The sequence below is a fragment of the Dipteris shenzhenensis genome, chromosome 6, assembly GCF_047967505.1.
Source record: "Dipteris shenzhenensis isolate YYH24624 ecotype China chromosome 6, Dip_SZ_1.0, whole genome shotgun sequence".
Classification (NCBI taxonomy): domain Eukaryota; kingdom Viridiplantae; phylum Streptophyta; class Polypodiopsida; order Gleicheniales; family Dipteridaceae; genus Dipteris; species Dipteris shenzhenensis.
In genome coordinates this window covers 1,228,760-1,250,525 of record NC_141601.1, presented here as the reverse complement: position 1 = coordinate 1,250,525, position 21,766 = coordinate 1,228,760, and the positions used below count along the sequence as shown (strand labels likewise).

The window sequence follows — 21,766 nt, the reverse complement described above, 5'->3', positions numbered from 1 at the left end:
AATGTCTCACTGAACAATGAATGGGCGGCCCACATTGGTGCTGTCATAGCAGAAACAATTCCAGGGCCAGTCAATGAAAACTTCACTGTAGAGCATGAAGACGACATTCAAACAGACACCCTAGTGCACGAGATTTATACAACACAGCAAGTGGTGGACTTTCAAGACAAGACAATAAACATTGCCCCATTGGAGGGATTCAATCCACTGAGCATTTTCGGAGACAAGCACTGTCAAGAGCTCACCTTCCCGACAATTTTCTAGGGACAACCACGACACTACAAGTTGCTAGAACGAACATCTTACCAAGACATTGCTCGCTGCGAGTTGACAAACAAGGACATGCGATTTGCAATGTCAATAAGAAACTTGTTCTTCAAGACAATGAAAGTGCTCGTTGCCCAAGTGTTGTCGTTATCTAGGGTCTGGATGCAAAAAGGCTAGTTGCAAGGGCAAAGAATACAAGCAAAGGATGTAGTGCAAAACACAAACATCGAGTAGCTCTTGCACTCGCACATTCATTTTCGTGACTTTGCATGTCTGCTCACTTAATCTAACTACAAGCACAAGCTCAAGAAGAACCTCTTCACCATGGTCAGCAGGCAACTGGGCTCCCCAACATTCTTTTTTACTTTCTCAGCCACAAAGAAAAACTGGAAGCCTTTGGTCTCATGCTTGCACAAGGTGAGACGAACTCCTAACAAGCAGAATGCAAATGTGCCCACTATCAATTTGCGCACACTCATATGTAATGACCCCGTAACAAGCAAGGTACTATGTCCACAGGCTCCAAGCAATGAAGCGCTTGCTTAAACAAGACGCAACAATCCTGGGCAAAGTCATTGACTTTTTCTTTGTGACCGAGTTCCAAAATAGAGGAAGCCAGCATGATCATGGCCTCTTGTGGATCAAGGATGCACCTGTTTTTGGGACCACCCTTGACTCTAACATTGAGGCTTTCATTGACAAGTACGTGTGCACTGATATCTCATTGCTTGCGCTCGAAAATAAGGAAATTCAGAGGCACAAGCATAGAAAAACATGTCGAAAAAGAGGAGATTCTTGTCGTTTCAACTTCCCAAGCCCTCCCATGCTATCAAAAAGAGTGTTGCACACCCTTGACGAATCAACAGACATCAACAAACACAAATTGAGCTACAAAGCAATCAGTAAGCTGCTCAACGAAGGAGCAATTCAAGCACTGGACTTTGACAATCTCACATTGACAGAAGAAGATTACATCCTCGCCCTACTCGCAACTATTACACAACCGTCAATCTTCTTGTGAAGGCACCCCAATGACATTTACACGAACAATTTCAACATCACTATCTCTAGACTGTGGGAGGCCAACAATGATATCAAATTCGTAATGAACCCACACGGTGCAGCGTCATACTGCACTTCGTACATGACCAAGGTCGACCATGCCACTGCAAATGCAATGAACGAAGCATTGTCTCAATGCTTGCGAGATGGCGCTCCAGCGAACAAGCACATCCGAAAGATCAGTAATGTAATTTTGAATACAGAGCACATCAACTCGCAACAAGCAGTGTATTTGTGTCTGTCCTTCCCATTAACTAGTATGACAATATAATTTTGCTATGTGAACATAAACCCTGCTGAAGAACGGACGCTACTATTGAAACAATGCTTCCAGCTTGAAAAAATGGACCCACCTGAGCACTGACATTTTCTTTGCAGACATCATAGGAAAATATAAAAAGAGACCCAATGAACTGCACAACCTTTGCTTGGCAGAGTTTGCTACAAGGTACACGACGTTTGGCCATACTGTAAAAAAACGCAAGCGATAGAAGGTCATTCGATTCAAGAACTACAGCATGAACAAGGACGCTGAAAACTACTACAGAGAACTTTGTTTATTGTACCTTCCATTCATGCACGATGAACATGTCATAAGTGAAGCTTTTCCCACATGGCATGACATGCTTGCAAGTGGAAAACAAACAATCGACAAGAACTTTAACAAGTTCAATAGAGGTGTCCTAGTACCTGAAAATCATAACATAAGAACAAACTTGATGCCCACGACAATAGATGACAATCTTCCAGCTATTGCTGATGACTTTGACTTAAACAAAGAACTTCGACTCGGAGTGAAGCCATCACAACAGCAAAGTGCAACAGAGTTCACTTTCATTTCCATGTCAAACGAAGACTACTTCCACGAGCTCTGCAAATTGAACACTAAGCAACGCTTTCTCCATGCTTAAAAAATGATCGGACCCAAACGAGCCACTGTTCTTATTCTTGTTAGGAAATGCTGGTATTGGAAAGACTTTCGCACTATTGCTCTTAGTGCAAGCATTGCAACATCACTACGCTCACGAATTCTTCTCTGATGTTGGTCTTCCAAGAGTCTTGCTTTTGGTGTACACTGGTAAAGTAGCATACAACATAGGGGGCACAACAATACACGCAGCCCTGCATTTGCCTTTGCTTGCATCAACATACAAGAGCCTTTCAACTGAGAAAGTTGAGATGATATCCCAGATGTACAAAGACGTTCAACTAATCGTTTTCGATGAGGTTTTGTAGATAGGTCAAAACACATTTCTTGCAGCTGACATGCGAATGCGCAAAATAAAACACAACCATTTGGAGCCATTTGGAGGGGTCGACATACTGTTGTCTGAAGACTTATGCCAGGTCAGCCCAACAAAAGATAATTGGATATTCTCCTCTAAGCCTTCAATGCTAGCCGCAACTCCTTTGACTTGGCAGAACAATGTCATGTACTACTTGATATGCCCATGTGGTAACAACGCGTTGACTTTCTTGAGCAGTTGAATCAGTTACGTGTAGGTACACACACGCCTGCCGACATCGCTCTAATCAACAACCTCTACTGTCAACAATTTCACAATAAACACGACACCCCCTACCTTTTCTCTACACAAACGCAGCGAAAGATGCCCACAACCAAGACATCTTCACAGCATTGCCAACGAAATCGTATCGCATTGAAGTGAGAGACATCATGCATAGAACATGTAGCAAAATGGTTTGAATTCCACCAGACTTGAAGCTGACTGGCGGGTTGCACAAAGAGCTACTCCTCAAATCTGGCATGATTGCGAAATGTGTGGAGGCAACCTTGACATACCGAATGGTCTTGTGTACAGCGTTGATGCAGTCTTCAGAGACGCAACAATCCAAACAAATCCTCCTGTTGCTTGGATTGAATTCACAAACTCGATCATAGGCAAGCGTACACGATTAAAGTACCACTTCCTCTTCCAAAAAGAAACACCCAGCTCTTGGATCCCCATCCTGCAAATTGCACGTGAATTCTGATTTGGGAGAAACCACCTCAATACTATTTGTAGGTACCAATTCTCGATCTAGGTAGTTGCTGCTCCCACAATCCACCGCGCACGAGGGCTCACCATGAAATGCCTCACATTCAACCCATCAGGAATAAAAGTGCATGGTCTGGTGTACACAGCACTATCCAGTGTCCGAGACCCTAGCAACTTATACATTTTACAACATTTGCAAGAAAAACATGTCAAGGTTTACAACTCCATCCTTGAGGAGCTAGAGCGACTGCGCGCTTCACGCTTATGGCATCCCCGCCAAATTGACTTCAGCTGCAATGGAAGCGCAACACACTCCCTACAATCACTAAACACCAAGATCATTTGCAAGACATAGTCACGACATATTGTCAGCACCTAGTATCATGCCTGTGTCTATCTTGTGCTTGCAAGAACTTCATGAAAAACAATGGAACAAAGCAACAATCAAGGGCTTCAACCTCATGGATGGCGAAGGAACGCTTGGCATTGCAACTTTCTTCAAGGACAATTGCTTGTTGCTACAAAAAATTAACTGCAGCAAGGCAAGTGTTGAATGTTTGCTAACCACATTCGAGGTCGCAAGGTGTAACACCATCGCGGTCATCAATGTGTACAAGTCACCCACCGCGCTTGCAAGCAATCTCCTTGATGCCCTATTGTACCTGCTTGACCGTACTTAGCCAAACACTAGCACGTACATAGTAGGTGACTTCAACATTTGCTTCGCCAAGCCAAGCCGCGCACTTTAGACGCTACAACAATTCATGGTAGCCAAGGGCATGGAACAACTAATCACACAACTAACAACAGTGCATGGTTCCATCTTAGACCACATTTCATCAACGCTGCGCACGGTTGCAACTACATTTACTGGTCTGACCACTCGCTCTTGGACAGCATCATCACACCAAGTTCTTGAACACACAAACAACACGGACCGCATCTCCAGAAGGGCAGGCATGTTCAATGTAATACACCTTGTTTAATGCTATTCCAATGGGGTTTTTTTCGCATGGCATTTTCCTACTGGAAATAGATGAGCAAAGTTAAAAGATTTTACAAACAAAACTATATAAAGCCTTAACGGAGCATCCATTTATAAGTGAAGGCTTGATGTTTTGCAATTACTTAAGAGTACGCAAACGGAAGTTTCAGAGAGCGAGATCAACTCTACTTGAGTCGATTAGACTGACTATATAATTACAAAATTGTCAGCTGTTCTCTGTGAAGGTCCGGTCCGCACCGGGGTTTGTATTTACGGGCTGGGCACCCGATTCCAGATCAATCTGCTACATCTGCCTAGTCCATCTCAGAAGGTGAGCCCTTCTTATCACTCTTTATGATTTGCTAGTATCGACGATGACGAGTTATGATAAATTATTACTCTTGTACCGCTTTTGTGCAGTGTATTCAAAGAATTATTGACAAAAATGGCGGATGCTCCACGTTTGCCATCAAGCCAAGAAGATACAGAAGCTAACGATGGGAGCGAATGTCAGGTTTGTTTATATTATCAATATTACAAATACCTGAATAAGCGCCCTCCGTTTGGAATTCTCTCTATCAAGTGACGATTTGGACATTGTGTTTACATGCCTGTGGCATTATGTATCTCCTGTTGTCGATTTATTTTCCTGCTTTTTAATGGGAGGTTTATTGTCCAGGTTAGTAAAAGAATTGTTATAAGATTTATGGAGACGTAGTTAAATTTCTCAGAAGCCATAGACATAGGCATTTGGGTCAGTATATGATGTTAAGGGAAGATGATAAGCGACAACAATGAATGACGCACAAATTACACAGGAGAATTCACTACGAGAGGTCCTGGAAGGACAACCGCGTAGGAGCATGAATGAACTCCCAAAAAGCACTTGAAAATGGACATGTGAGGGGCAGGAGGGCCTCCAAGAGCTCCTCATATATGAAACGGGATCCACATGCGTACTGATGTAGTGTCACCACTGAAGGAATGTGCATCCAAACTACCTCCCGGCTGCAAGTACCCGAGGGAACTCCTTCGTTTGAAAAAGCTATCGATAGAATGAGGTGGTCATCTCTAAAATCTCATGGGGTCCGAGCGAATCTGACCACTGCCGCAGAACATCTGATCCACACATTATAAAGTCGAAGAGAAGGTGGGTCCATCGCTCCTCTTCAGTGGTTGCAAAATTAAAATTCTAGAAAAAGCTACTATGCAAAGCAACCGGACCATTTGATTTCAATTCAGAACTCATAACCGAACCGTCTCATGCTGTTTTAATAAGCAGCCAGCTCTTGACTTGACGGAGGGACAAGAAGAGCTCCTAATTGCTCCAATAGATCCCCCTTTGTGAGGCTGCAAGATCAAGATCTCCAGTGCGATGGGGTAATCATCTGAGAGATTGAGATAGTTCCAAGGTTCTAACTGCCTAGAATTCCTTGGAAGGGGCTGCCTTAGGCAAGGCTTCGGCCCGAGGGACCAAGAGAAAAAGGTGGGAGTTTCCTGTGTTGGCATTGGGGGAGCCGTGACCCAGCCCGGTGAACAGGTATGCTGGGATTGTGACGAGGAAGTTGAGATCTGGTGAGAGTGCCTAGGAAATAGTGGACGCTACGAGCCACGGAGGGGAGACGGGGAAGTCGAAGCTTAAGGGGGTGAGGAGGGGGAGAGGAAGGGACAATTGGGGCGGGGGGTGAGGTGATCACCAGATCCGTTGTTGGGGCGGGAGGTGGCAGGGGGGGAGAGGATGTGTGGGCCGGGGGGAGAAGGGAAGGTGGTGGGGCGACTGAGGGTTGGGGTGGAAGGGGGAGGGGGTTTGGGGGCGAGGGAGGAGGGGGAGATGGATGATGGTAATGGGGGGACCATGGGGAGCGCCTCTCCTACACCTGGCATGGATGTGGTCTGCTCAGTTGACTACGAACCCTGACAGGGTCAGCAAGAAGATAAGAAAAGACCTCTCCCACAAGTGTTGGAGGTTGTCTTAAGGGGCCCGTGCTGTTCTACTCCTCCTAAGGGAGGGGGGCTGTTGGGGGCCTCGTGGGAGCTGCCATGAGAGGCAGACTAGAAAAAAGCAATCACCAAGAACAAGAGCTGCTCCTGTAGCAGAGAAAAGAAAAGGGGGAAAAGGCGGAGGGTGGAAAGGAAGGCTTGGCTGTTAAGGCAGCCTCAAAGGGAAAGGCAAGAAGAAGGGACGAAGGGAGGGAGGGAATAGGAGGGAAGGAGGAATGGAAAGAAGAAAAAAAGGGGGGAGGGGGCAAATAACCGGAAAAGGCCTTCGTGGGCTGTCAAAGGCAGCTTGAAAAGAGGAAAAAGAATTGGCACGGGGGTGGAGGTGGCAGCCAAAACAACGCAAGGAAAGCCTTGCTTCAGCCCGGAAGCCAGCAATTGGTGGCACAAAGGTGGTTCAAACCAGCAGAAAAGAGCAGGGGGCAGAAAAGAACCTGTGACCAGCCCCGGTCACGACAACCATGAGCAGAGAGTAGAGAAAAAAGCCTGTGGGCTATCAGCGAGCAGGCTAATGTGGAGTGAAGAGGCGAGGAGGGGAAGGCGCGACAGTGAAAACGGAGAGGACGGCAGGGAGGAGATGGCACAAAGGGAGGCAGGGGAGGGGGCAGTGCAAAGGGAGGAAGGGGAGGAAAGGAGGCTAGCGGGAGGTGAGCTCGAGCAGGGAGAACCATCCTTGAGGCAGCATGCATACTACTAGGCCAAAGCTTTGAGGCAAGTCTTAAACTAAAAAGGTGTCTGTTATTGGTAGAAATCAATTCATTTTACCATGGTGAATATGTCTTCTCCTATATGTAACGGCACAACTTGCTGGTCCTGATTCATAGTAAAGAAGGGAATAAGGGACCCCTATTCTGGGCAGAAGCTCTGAGGAAATCTCAAAGGTGCCTGTTATTGGTAGAAATCAATTGCCAGGGTGATTATGACTTCTCCTATACATAATAGGACTTAACTTGCTGTCCTTATCTCCCTATTTTATTACTTCTATCTGTGAGGTTTCTGGGGATTTTTTTCTAACCGTAAGTTTCGTAAAACTGAAATTTGTATCGATTTCTAGAAACCCCAAGAACCGTTTTACTTTTTATTACATACCATGGATTTGAGAAGTAGCGGACTCGACTTTTACTAAGTTTCCTCAAACAGTAAATGTTGTGTTTTCAAATGGTATTGTTCAATGCAGCCAGGGTACGGACCTACATCAGAATCAGGTGTGTTTTTCAATGGACAGATACATGATGCCATTGCGGCTGCCCAAACTGGAAAGAAGGTTCTACTGGTATATATTGCAGGTAATTATGGGAAGATTTAAAAATTCTGGTTTCTGTAGTTATTTTAGAGAATATTGTACACGCTATTAGAGCTCTATGTGTAACATTATGTATAATTTTGTAATAATGGTTTCCTTGGAATTTGGTCCCTTGGTACTTTCATCTGAAGTTCATGATTTTTGGCCTCTTTTGCTGCATTATTCAAGAGCGAAAGTTTCGTTCTGCTTTTCTTGAGGAATGTCCATAATGCATGGTCTCTTCTTGTTGTCTTTGGGCTGAAATATATTTTCAAAAATATCTGGAGTTTGTGCTTTGAGTATTGGTAAGCATAGAACTATCAACCACTCAGACTTAAAATTTTGGCTTAACAACTTTTGCAGGGGATGATGAAGATTCCAAAAAGCTGGACCAAATTACATGGCAAGATTCAAAGGCATGTTCTTTTTAGGTGCATGATTTGTCGCAATTTTTGTTTTAAATTAATCACTTTTTATTCCCACGTTCCCAGTGCTAGAATTGCATCAATCCCTGCTAGCATCTAGAGTGAAATGACAATTCAATGTGCATGGAAGATATGATTCGTTGCCAGACATATACCCCTTCTGTTATCACGTAACACAGCTGTAAAATCCTTATATGGAATCCCAATCTCTTTTGAGAAGAACGCTCCATGGTGTTGCTTCACATAATGCCATGCTAGCTGCTTTCAGTGGAGGACAACCCAAGAGTTTGTTGCTCCTTACTAGTCCAAGTGAGTGCACCCAGTCCAATTGAGAATATCATCAACTGAACCAGCCCAGTCTACATCTGTAGAACCATTAAGATCAATATCATCACCTCTAGTATAAACCAACCCATAGCGCATGCGACTCTCTAGATACCTCAAGATTTTCTTGGACGCTCTCCAATATAACTTATGTGGTTGCTGATAGATTGATTCACTTTGTGCACTACATATGCTATGTCAGGCCTCTTATGAGGCTGCCTAGACAAGGTGGAATACACTGAAGCTGAGAGGTCATACGTTGCCAGCTTGTCACTTGCATCCATGTGAGTTTTCAAAGATTTACATTCCTCCATGTTAAACTTTTTGAAAATATCATTTAGATGTTCTACTTGTGAGAGGATCTTTCTGTCGTGATCACAAGTGCGTCATTATTTCTAGTTGTGAGTATTCCATCAACATATAGAACCACAATCACCAATTCTGTGCCTTTTCTTAAGTAAAAGCGATTTGGATCTGCGAAACTGTTTCTTAACCTTTTCTGAAGAACATGCTGATCTATCCTGACATATGATGCTCTTGATGTCTGTGCCAAGCCATATCAAGTCTATACATAGAAAGCCTTCAAGCTGCTTGACATAGACATCTTTATAGCCATTCAAAATGGAGATTTAACATACATCTAGAATATGGGCCAGCTATTCTGTGCTACAATAGAACACATTGTCTTGAGAGTATTTAGTTTTGCTATAGGCACGAAGGATTTAGTGAAGTGAGTATTCTTAACCTAGCTCTAACTTTTGGCCACCAGCCTTTGTTGGAGGTTAATGCTCAATTTTCCATACTCACGGATACTATTTTTGGTCTCAGCCAGGAGTTGTTTTTAAATTCTGACATCAGTTAAGCTCAGCTAGGGCAGCTTGTGAAGACAATGGTCAATAAGCTCTTTGACTTGCCTCATCATCAGGGGTCATCTTGCTCTGCCAGAGTGTCAATTTCTAAGCTTGAAGAATTGATAAGGATACGTCTTCAAGAGGAAAATAGGAAGCATATAAGTGCTTAATTGGAAAGAAGACAGAGACAGAGGCAGAGGCAGAGGAAGACATAGGCATACTTATTTCAGAGGTTATTTAGGTGAAGAACTTTACTCCTAAAGATGAAAAATAATTTCAAATATGGGTTGCAATTGCTTGGTGCACAGACTACACATTTGGGACACGAAAAAGGTATGTCTAAAAGCTCTTTAGAACACCAAAAAAGTTCACAATTTTCTTCAGATATTGATTCTTGATTAATCGATTCTACAGCCTCATTGCCGTATGACACCCAGGAAAGATTGGTTCACTCATTTTAATACAGATATTCATATGAAGATACATAAGTTACACATGGGAATGAAGCTCATGATCAAAGGAATAGGTGATATTCCTATTGGATTTCCTTATTGTGACCTCAGACATATTCATGGTTGAATTCGACATCTGTAAGTCAAAATTTCAGATCAGCAATGAAAGTGGATTTTTAGATTGATCAGTGTGCAATCCTGTACAGTCAACAAAAATATGAAGGTCATTGCAGAAGGTGTAAGATAGGGTAACATGTAGAGACTGTATATTGACGTTTTGACCACAAATGCAATTGACTGAAACTAATGAAAAGACTTGGTCACATGAAAAGTTACACAACGAACTGATGGTGTATGGGGTGCCTCATGTGGCTGAAAAGTTAAAATGGTGGAAAGCAACATAGGGATGCATTTTGAAAAGGTCAAGCACATAGAACAAAGGATGTGCTAGAGTTGGTGCATACAGATATTGTGGGACCTTTGGAGGTCAGGTTTACGTTATAGCACGACATTCATGTTAGAAATCGACCAACAGAGGGTATGCACAGCGAAAGACTGATAGAATAGCCCAGGAGCTCACACAGTGTGGTGCGGGGTGTGGAATCACAAACTTCTTAAACTTATGTGCATAGGATAGATGTGCAGACTCATCAATAGACAATGAACCAGCCAGATATAGAAGGCACCAAAATAATATATTTCCGTTCAAAGCTATGGACACAATACAAAAGAGAGAGATCCAGACTCCCACCAATGGTGTGGTCCTCTGATCTTACCACAAGGTCCTTGCCGGCTATCTCTAGACTCGAGCCCGCGTGCTCCACCTCGAGCGTTAAGTAGACTTTCCGTCCAGATCCAAACACCTTGCTGCCCTAGAAGGCAGCCAAGGTCCAGCCCTAGATGAACTCTGTCTGCAGCAACTCCTAGTCTCCTCTGCCTCCTGGATGTAGGCCTGAGGGTGTGAGTATAGCTGTTCCTGCTGCTCCTCTCTTGGCTGATCCGTTGGATGAATTGTGAGTTATAGCCCCAAGGCCTGCTGCAAAAACTGACTGGCAGACCCCTTCCTGGCCGACTTTCTGTCTGCCCTAAACCGACTGGTTGGCTGCACCTACCAGCCCAACCAGTGCCCTATATAAGGGTCTTTCTTGGGCCCTTTTTCAGCCTTTGTTCCAGGGCATAAAGCCCTCCATATCCTCCATGCAGGTGCCTTCCTGCACCAACAGTCCCGCCTCTGTCCTGGCCATGTGCAGGCCCTGAAAACACCTGCCACAGTTCTGTACACCTGCTGCAGACAGTCTGTACTGTTGCTGATGTCAGCACCATGTCATCGCAGTCTTTCAGCTCAGCATCCTTGCGCAGTTCATGCTCTAGCCAGTCCTTGATGTCCACGTGTCTTTGCGCCACTATTCTCTGAGGTATGTCTTGAACAGTGCTGCCCACATGACAGCCTTGCTGCTGTTCCTGTGGCAACCACCTCTTCTCTCTTTTCTCTATCTGATCCCTGCCCTCATGGCAGCCATGATGCTGCCCATGTGGCCATCTCTTAGACACCAGGTTCACCCCCCCCATGCTCTCCTCATATGGGGGCTTACAGATGGGGAGGTGACCTTTCCAACACCCCCTCTCACCGACACATCTCGGCCCAATGCCAACACGTTGATGACAATGCTCCAGTAACTCCCTGGTCGTAGTCCTCTGGAACATTTTGATGTCAAAATCTTTTCCTGGCTTTTCATCCAGTGGCTCCTGCTCCACCAAGTCTGGTTCCGCTTCCGCACACCATCTTGGTACACAGGTCCATCTCTGGTAGCACCTCCTGGCACCGCCACCTTCAGTCATGTTCCCGCCTTCGAGCTCGAGCAATCAAGGTGTCACGATCTTCCAGTTGTCCCCCTCATAATGAGTGAACAACCTGGAGTATTCCAGGCACCATGCTCTGAGGGTCTGTTTCAACCCGTCCTTCCTTTGGCAAGATCCGCAACAAATGAATATCTCTAGACAACCTGGACCATGAACTCTCACTGAGCTCTCAAGCAGGTACTCTTTTGGCTTCAGTACACCTTGTCCATCACCTCCAGCAATCTACATCTAAGATTTGAAGAAGCACCCACACTTCCCCTTCTGCCTTCGAAGAAGGCCAATTTTTTCCAAACTCGCATTACCTTAGACAAATGAAGAGTAGATTCTCTCCACAGCATTCTATAAAGGCTCAAACGAAAAACATCAAGTATATACTAGATCGTTGTACTGCTTGTGTGCTTGCTTTGAAAGCAAAGCATGCACCTCATCGAAGCATATACCAATAGCCTGTGTAATCCTGTACTGTCCCCTTCTGAAGTACGACATCCATCTGAACATGAAACCCCAGGGCACTCCATGGAATCCACCCTCGTGTCAGTATCAACAGCCACGCACCTGGAAGATACCAAGCACTCCATGCTGTCCTTTACCTTCACAAAGGCATCTGACTCCTCGTCGACCCACATCTCAATGTCAGACATCATCACTGTGGTTTCTAGGTCGGCATCTCAGTAACACACGGAGATGTCAACTATTCAGTTACCACATTTGCTTTGGCTTTTGTATCACCCTCTGAATCTGAGTCAGACTTCTTCCTATTTTTCTGATCTGCCTTCTTCTTTCTGCAGTCCTTCGCAAAATTACCTGGTTGTCATAATATAAGCACTTCTTCTCCTGCTTCCTCTTGGAAGTGTCCTTGTCATCAGAGTCGTCTTTCTTGGACTTGCCACCGTTAGGCTTGCCCTTTCCTTCGCGAGCAACACCTTTTCGTCTTTGTTGTTGTTGTAGAGCTAGCTTCCTCCTGTAGCAGTAATGGACCCAACTCCTCAAAAGTCAAAGGTTTGGTCCTCTGTCCTACTGTCACAATCGTAACAAAGCTTTTGAAACTCCGAGGTAGTCTCCTTAGTACCATCAAGGCCAAATGGCACGAGTCCACCTTTTGATCAACTGATGCCAGTTGATCCCTTACCACCTTGACCTTCGTTAAGTGGCTATGTACCGAATCTCCCTCATCCATATCAAGATTGTAGAGCTAATACTGAAGAAGCAAGATTCGGGATGTGCTGTGTGTCTTGTACAGATCCTTCAGAGTGACTGACGCCTCTACTGACGTGTCGGCAAGCACATAGTCCGCCGTAGCCCCTATGATCAATGCCAGGGCATGGGCGTCTCTATCTTCCCAAGCTTTGAGCTCTTCTCCGTCTACTACCATGAGTATGTTCCCCTGTCTGTCCACCATATCCTCCAGCTTCACCTCCACTCCCGTCATCAATTTCGATAGCTTCCAAGCCACTAAATGACTCCGGATCTTCACCTTCCAGATCGGGTAATTTGACCCATCCAGTTTCCCAGACGCTCCAAAGTTAGGGATGGTGAAAGAAAGAAATCTGGGGGAGGAGGAAGGGAGAGCAAGGGCTGAAGAGGCTGAAGAGATCGACATCTCTACTACTAAACCACACAGCAAAGTCGAACAAACTCAACCTTTCGTAGACTAGAACTTTGAACGCACTTGATTGAATGTGAGTCACCCTCCTTCTCGCAAGGGCACTGTCCTCCAGTCGTGGAAGTCGATTCCCAAGAGCTTCTGAATCAGTGTCGTCCTTCAGCAAGGTCCTTGCCTTCAGGCTCCCACACTTGTGAGCCTCCTACTTGGGCTCTGATACCATGTTAGAAATCGACCAACAGAGGGTACGTACAGCGGAAGACCGATAGAATAGCCCAAGAGCTTACACAATGTGGTGTGGGGTGTGGAATCACAAACTTCTTAAACTTATGTGCATAGGATAGATGTGCAGACTCATCAATAGACAATGAACCAGCCAGATATATTTCCGTCCAAAGCTATGGACACAATACAAAAGAGATAGATCCAGAGTCCCACCAATGGTGTGGACCTCTGATCTTACCACAAGGTCCTTCTCTTATTTGCTGGCTATCTCTAGCCTCGAGCCCGTGTGCTCCACCTCGAGCGTAAGTAGACTTTCTGTCCAGATCCAAACACCTTGCTGCCCAAGAAGACAGCCAAGGTCCAGCCCTAGATGAACTCTGTCTGCAGCAACTCCTAGTCTCCTCTGCCTCCTGGATGTAGGCCTGAGGGTGTGAGTATAGCTGCTCCTGCTGCTCCTCTGTTGGATGAATTGTGAGGCCTAGGGCCTCTCCTTTTATAGGCCCCCAAGGCCTGCTGCTAAAACCGACTGGCAGACCCCTTCCTGGCCGACTTTCTGTCTGCCCTAAAACCAACTGGTTAGCTTCACCTACCAGCCAACCAGTGCCCTATATAAGGGTCTTTCCTGGGCCCTTTTTCAGCCCTTGTTCCAGGGCATAAAGCGCTCCATATCCTCCATGCAGGCGCCTTCCTGCACCAACAGTCCCGCCTCTGTCCTGGCCATGTGCAGGCCCTGAAAACACCTGCCACAGTTCTGTACACCTGCTGCAGACAGTCTGTACTGTTGCTGATGTCAGCACCATGTCATTGCAGTCTTTCAGCTCAGCATCCTTGCGCAGTTCATGCTCTAGCCAGTCCTCGATGTCCACGTGTCTTTGTGCCACTAAATGATGTGGCCATCTCTTAGACACCAAGTTCACCCCATATGGGGCTTACAAATGGGGAGGTGACGTTTCCAACAATTCATAGATAATTTGTCCTCAAAGACTTGGGTGCATATGGTGTCACACATGTTAGATGCATTGTATTTTTGAAAATGTTCGAAGCATAGGTGGAGAATTAGACTGGTAAAAAGATCTAAATTCTCTCATTAGATAATGGTTCGTTGATTTTTAAAGAAAGTGTGGCATTTGAAGGAAATATACAACAGCATGTACCCTTGAGCAAGTTGGAGTGGCTGAGATGAAAAATAGAACAACTCTGGAATGGACTGGGGCAATGCTTAAAAGATAAAAATGTGCCAAAGTACTTTTCTGTAAATACAGCTGTAGATAGAGCACCAACAAAAGCGGTTAGTGGAATGACACCCGAGGAGGCCTTTACTGGCAAAAAGCAAATGGAAAGCATCTCAGGATTTTTGGCAGCATTGATTATGCACATATTCCAGATGAGAAGAGGAGAAAGTTAGATGCAAAATCAGTAAAATGCATTTCCGTTCGTTATGCAAAAGAGCAAACAGCATATAGGTTGTATGATATGCAAAAAAGATCTAAATTAAAGACTCATAGCAGTGATAAGATGGCAGTGAATGACGATTCAGCTTTTTGATGCCACTCCTTAAAGGCAGCTTATATATTCGACCACTACGAGTCTAAAAGATACCATGCATTATGGGCTTTCTTATGCAAAAGCTGAAGATAATGATCTTCATGGCTTTACTGATGTAAACTGGGCATCTTGGCTTAGGTGCAGTTATTTTTAGCAGCGAAAAGCAACAAACAGTTGCGTTATCTTCCATTGAAGCAGATTACAAGGCAGCCACCATTGGGCAGTTTGTGAAGCCACCTCGCTGAGGTTTCGTTGAAAAAAAAAGGGATGCCACCAAATTGTGAGAAGTACAAGGGTGACAACAAAAGGTATATGCTTCTGCCGTATTAGCGGACATGCAAATTTCACCTTGTGAAGTTTTTGTCCAAGTTGAAGCCTGCTGGTATTGCGATAATTCTTTCTATCTTAAATAATGCGTTGCCCTGTCAGCTAGATTTAGATGCTCGTTTGGGAGAGACTAAAATGAAATCGTTTAGACTTAACAAGCAGTTGTAGCTTGAATGAAGAGATTTGGACTACTTTTTGATTAGCCTTCTTCTTTAGTGCTAGCCTTCGTCATGGCTGAGTTTGCCCTTCACCTCCGGAGTGCCGACAGAAACTCACTACGAAGACTTTGTATAAATGTGCAATTCTTTTCTTTTGACAGCTTCCTTGAATGACTGAGGCTCTTGCCTGTCAACTCACAAAACTGATACATTTGAGAAACCAAAGTACTTCTCAATGAGCCATTTCACCCCTTGTGACCTCTAGGTCCTTCTATGGTTGTTTTAGGAAGTTCTTGTTAGAATTATTGACATATTCTAGGCAGTGACAAATGTAATCCATAAGTGAGTTAGGGGCACTTTTCCCTCACTAGAGGTTTTTTCCCCTAACTACAGTTAGTGGGTTAGTGTGGTTTTGTCACTTAGACAAAACGACCTCGACTCTTGTAGTTCCTTATCTTATCTGTTGCACACTATGTTTTGCTCTGTAGTCCCTTGCATCCTTCTTGCTCCACTCTTACATTTGGTATCAGAGCCACAAGCTCCTGCTCCTGCCTACTGCTCACACCCGAACCATTTCATTCGTGGTCAAGCAACCCGGAGCTCCAACCCACGTACCTGCTTGTTTGTACGGTTCGTACGACTGTATAGAATTTTGTACTTGCATGTACCATCGCAGCTCGTCCGTACCATCTGCTTGCAGTTCGTCTGTACAGTCCGTACGATTGTACAGAATTGCCATACGCTCATCTCCCGTCAGTCGTACAATCACACTGGGTAGTTGATGTTTTGTACCGTTCTTGTATTGCAGGCGTCCGCACTCTTCCGTACAGTGCCGTACATCTCCGCACCGTCGTACATTCAGTGTATTGTCAGCGTCGTACGTTCCGTACGTTGGCAGCTGTATGTTCTGTACATTCCGTACCCTGTCAGCAATACATTCCATATCTACCAGTCAGCCGTACATTCCGTACAGCCCGCTAGTGGTGTTTGTAAATGCACATTGCATTCTATGCATTCCCTTGGTGTACATGTTATTTTTTTGCTAGCACATTTGGAAAATTTTCAGATTCTTGCAGGTACATTTTATAGGGAGCCATTGTTTGTGAAGGCTCGTTTCAGTGGTTCCATTGCTGGGATATCGGGGCAAGTACTATTTGCTGGACGTTATTTGCAGCCAAGAGAATCATGGAAAGTGATTGGGAGGAGTCGTCGTAGTCTTCTGACGAAGAGCAGTCCTGGCCTAGTGTGGAAAAAGAGGGGAGGATGCAGATGCCATGTTTAAAGCATAGTTGGTAAGTGTTGTGGGAACTCTAGCTTAGCTCACGCAGGATGCACGGTTTGTGGAGTTCCTTAGTGCTTCTCCGAAGCCTAAGAAGAAAAAGAAGAAAACTCATGGGCAGCAGCCTGGTGATACACCGTCAGTTATGCATCATGCAAGGATGTTCCCGTGCCACAATCTGCTTTTGGCCCTGGTGCTGGCTTGAATGGTCAAGGAATAATGTCCAGTTTATGAATCAGGGCAGCAAGCTTTTCCTCAATCTTCTATGCATCAAGGATATTTTGGAGGATTCACAACGCGCTGGAGCAATACGCCTGTGTGATAAAAGCTGTCCAGACGGAACAATCCTCAACAAAACACACACACACCCCTTTTTCTTTTTTGGTGAAAATTTCGATGCTTTATATTACACAATAGCTTCCCCTAAATGAGGAGCTCAAAAGTACATCAGTGGAAGATCTCACTATATGACAAGTATACATTGTAATCTATGTAATGAGTTTGCAGACAATCAAAGAAAGATTGCTGCAAAGAGCGTAGGAAGAAAGGGAAAGGGGAAAAATTAGGATCACCAAAGACTCTATGATTTCTATCCTTCCATAGAGCCCAAAGTGCCCAGTAACAAACCCAAATGAAAAACAACTCAAACCCCTGTTTGCGTGTGTGTACACACACACACACACACACATGTGTGTGTGTGTACATGCACGCACACACACACGCACACACACACACACACACAACATTTATTTATGTATGTATGTGCTATATGTACCCACACACGCACGGGCGTGCATACACACACATAACAACACTGTACTTCCATTGACTGGTTCCTCATTATATTCAAAGCTATTTCTAACTCCTTTTTTGCCCATGCCCAGACCATAGCTTCTATTTTGGTTTATCCTTGTCCCTTCCGGGCCCAAGATGCAACTGTAACAACTCAATATTAAGTTCATGCTAGCTGTAATGAATTTGTATATGCAGTTTTCAATGGCAATTTTGACTGGAATCATTTACTCTGCTTACCTTTAGTTTCCTTTTTGCAGGTAAGAGATGTAGTATCACAACAATATGTGACACTACGGCTTCCACATCAGAGTGTTGGCGCTCTTCATTTCTCAGCTATGTGTATCCTTTTTCGCTGGAGACTACACACAGTTGCATTCAATTGACATTGCAGCTTGACGTAGCCAAGGAGAGACAATGCTTGTACATGATGTTTTCAACAGTATTGGCATTTTCTTCCTTTTTAGTGTAGGGTTTGATGGGAAAATGGAACGTGTCTTTGTGAAGAACCTTGTATTTGCAAATTGAGCACTTGATAGGTTTCTCCTTGACACAAGACTGACAAAAGATCCCTACAATGAAGTTCCTACGATAGCCCTAATCAATCACAATGGGTTGTTGCTTAAACAACATGGTGAGTTTAATGATTGCTCGATTTTATGAAGCTGATGTCAATTTAATTTGTGCATAGAGTATCCTTTGAATTAATGAGACTAAACTTCTTCAAGGATTTCTGCTTGTTATACATGACCCTGAGAATGCATATGATCATTCAAGTGATTCTTGTTAAAAGCCTTTTTCTTTGAAAGCTAGGCATATGATTTTTTCAGCCTTCACTGAAACATGTCCCAAGGTAGATAGCCTACCTGTATTAGATCTCTTTCATTGAGCCAACTCATTCAAGTATGGTACCTAGAAGTGAAGAGAGAGTGCAACAAGAGTGAAAAGAAAGCTCTACTCCATAAATTTGCCCCTAACGGTGAATACAAGGAAGAGATTGTGGCTTATATAGCCTCACCCTAAAAAGGTATGATGTGGCATGCTGACAGGGCATAGGCGAATGACACAAATAGCTTTTGTGTATATGCTACCTTAGCTTAACTGAGCTCAGAATTCCAAAATTAGTAATCCACAAGACCATGAAAGTGCACTCTATTCTTGGCCATTCCATTCCATTAAATTCTTAAATATTCCGTGAATGGGATAGATGTATTACTCAAAAGGCAAGTCCTAAGAGTACTTAGCATACATAAGGTACCATGGTTGCATATACTTATTCTAATGTAGTAGTAAATGAAGCTCAACACAAAGAGATTAGCTAGCTTTGTGCATTACATCTGTTCTCGGAAATCAGGTCCATAAATATTATTTCACTACCCCCTTGATATTTTCCCCTATCTCTCATGCCCAAGTATTTCTGAAAATGTTAGAAGGGCATGACGATGTTGCCACGTTGCAAGACAATAAAGAAGATCAATGTCAGCCGCTGCTCTATCATATATTGATATTGCACCTCAACATGCTTCGTATCTGGGTGACATACATGAGTTTTGGCAATGGTAATGGCACTGTAGTAGAGTGAAGTGGAGTTGCCTTGTCCAATGCATGAGGCAAAGTCAAACAGCAATCTTCTCAACAAATTGAATTCCATCGTAGCTATGTCTCAACTCACTGAAACTGTAGGCTCTTTATAATTTATCTGTGAGATAATGCTGAAACCTCATGAGAAGCAATTTCAAATGTGGACTTGCATCCCATCAATATAATGACTCAAAAAAGCATAGTGTATGTAACATCATTCTTGCCATAAATGAGACTGCTGCCCACAACCTGCTTATACAACGTGGCATTCACTGACTCTTTTGGACTCATTCAAACAGAGTTTTGAACTGTTTGAAGTGGTGTTTGTTGTTGATTGTTACTTAGTCTTTTACTGGACAATGTTCTCCTTGGCTTGACATTCAATGCTTTAATGGTAATGAAGCAAACCTAATTATGTATTGGACGGATCCCATCTTGTGCTGCAATTTTGCACTTTTATGCATGTTGGATCTAAATATCAGGCGGAGGGTGATCTGGCTATGGGTCTTTCAAGTTTCTATGAACCATGAGTTTCTGTGTGATTCCCAAGCCTCTCTAATCCCTTGGCTAGCGATTCATTACATGCGCTAGCCTACCTCACACCAAACAGATATCAAATAATGTATGATGCCTGCCTCTTAGTGCTGAGCCATAGACAAGCAGCATTCCACTTGTGGAGGATGTTGATATGGAGCAGTTGCTTTCTGAAGTTGCTGATATCCCGATCAGCTATCTTCAAAGAGAGATGTTGACCATGTCATAGGCTTGTATCCTGGCAACAAGCAAACCCCATCAACAAGGCTGGTCGTTGTCTCTCTAAGGTGGGACTGGAGGAAGTAATAGAACAGACTGTTACGTCCATCACTGGACTAGAAAGGGACTAGGCTTAACCAAGGTCAAGGCCTGACTAACTTGGGATCTTGGATAGGATCTAAGGTTAGAGCTTGGTCTTATCTGGAAGACTTTCATCTCTCAAGAAAAGTATTGCCTGGAGATCTTGAAGAGATTTCAAGTGGAAGAGTGCAAAGAGGCAGTGTCGCCTATGGAAATCGGGAACAAACTCAGACTCAATTAAGTATCAGCAACCTGTGGGGAGCTTGCTCTATCTTACAAACACTCGTCTTGAGATTGCATTCTCCGTTGGACTACCGTGCCAATTCTCTTCAATGCCCCAAGAGAGTCATCCGCAAGCTTGCTTGCATCTTCTAGGGTACTTGAGGGTACCTTAGGTTACGAGCTAGTAGCTCACCTCCTAGCAGTACGTTGATCCATGCCCGAGCTTGAGGTCTAGACCACCGCGGGAGCCAGCCGGCCTCAAGGACCAACATGCGTCCCATACGACATGCCTTTCCTATAACTCCTGTTCCCAGGGCAGTAGGTCTGGGTCCCAAGGGGAGCACTCCTTGGGACCCCTATTACTGAGCCCCTGACCCATACTTCTAGTCCAGGCCAAGTGCATTGTTAGGGATAGAGAAAAGAACTATTAGATAGTAACTACATGGACTTTAAATCAGGGTTTGCACCAATTGGACAAACAGGACAGCAGTATGTCAAATGCATATGTGGCTCAGTTACTAAAGTAATGAAAAATGCATAATTATGGCATGCAACTGGCCATGTGAAGTATGGAAGTTTATAGTATTTGCAGAGACTTTGGAATGGTACAGAGTATCCTTGCTTTGGAGACTCCTCCTAGACATGTCTGTGAAGGGTAGAAAGAAAATTACAGCTCATACACAGTGATGTGTGCGGTCCTATGAGGACACCATATTTGGGAAAGTATTTTTATTTTGTGTATCCTTTAAAACAAAAATCTGATGTCGTCCTTTGCTTCAAACAGTTTGCAGCTATGGTTGAGACTGAGTGCATCCGAGAATGAGTGAGGATGCAAAGTACAGACTTTGAGAATAAATAGAGCAGGGAAGTATATGTCAGATGCCTTCAAAGACTTCTTGAAGGAGAGTGGCATTAATTATCAATGTACAGCCCCATATACACCCTCAGCAAAATGTGTTACTGAAAGAAAAAATAGGTCTGTGATGGAAATGGCCAGGTACATGATTAATGGTTGATGTACTGTCCTATATATCAGAATTGGTCTTCCAACAAGGCTCTACCCAAAGAAAAGTTTGACGCTTTCCACAAATCTTTGGGTTTACTTCCGTTTGGTACATGAGATCACACCTTGTACATTAGGACATTGTTAATGCAGGGAGGGTGGGATTGTTGGAAATATACCCATATTAAGGCATTGCCATTTAAATAATTAGTTAGAAGGGTTACGGGCACTTTTTTCCTTATCTGAGGGTTTTTCCCCTAACCAGAGTTAGTGGTGAGTTTAGGTGTGTGTGGTTTTAAACCCTAGTTTGGGTTGCCCTAGGATTTTGTCGTGTTGCACTGGTACTCTTTCTATTCTTTATATTTGCAACTTCAAATCTCGTTCGCCCTGCTTTACTCACGTCACGCATCACGTCAAATCCTCTTGCCTCATGTCCGTCACATGCTGCCCCGTGGGCTATGCCCTCAGGTCCCCCTATTGACGACGCCGCCTCTTGCTTCTCTGCAGAACCTTGGGTCAAGTGAGTTAGTTGGGGTTAGGTTAGGTTTAGCTACCTTGGGTCAAGTTAGTTAGTTGGGGTTAGGCTAGGTCAACCTAACTAGAGTTAGGCTAAGTCATGGTTTGGTTAGGTTAGACTTACTACCTGTCCTAACTGTCCTACAAGTCTTTAGGTCAATGGACTAACTGTTTT

The 21,766-nt window shown here is 44.2% G+C and overlaps 1 protein-coding gene across 1 annotated transcript in view; it reads left to right on the top strand.

Moving 5' to 3' along the window:
* The first annotated feature begins 4,406 nt into the window (after nucleotides 1–4,406).
* LOC147900624 (Ubiquitin-like superfamily protein) overlaps nucleotides 4,407–21,766 on the top strand; it is a 46,084-nt gene continuing 28,724 nt past the window's right edge. The window contains exons 1-6 of the mRNA XM_087376496.1: nucleotides 4,407–4,645; nucleotides 4,735–4,828; nucleotides 7,490–7,598; nucleotides 7,958–8,010; nucleotides 17,696–17,777; nucleotides 18,004–18,069. Coding sequence (XP_087232622.1) covers nucleotides 4,760–4,828; nucleotides 7,490–7,598; nucleotides 7,958–8,010; nucleotides 17,696–17,777; nucleotides 18,004–18,069 — 379 coding nt within the window. The 5' untranslated portion in view covers nucleotides 4,407–4,645; nucleotides 4,735–4,759. The remainder of the gene's footprint in view (nucleotides 4,646–4,734; nucleotides 4,829–7,489; nucleotides 7,599–7,957; nucleotides 8,011–17,695; nucleotides 17,778–18,003; nucleotides 18,070–21,766) is intronic.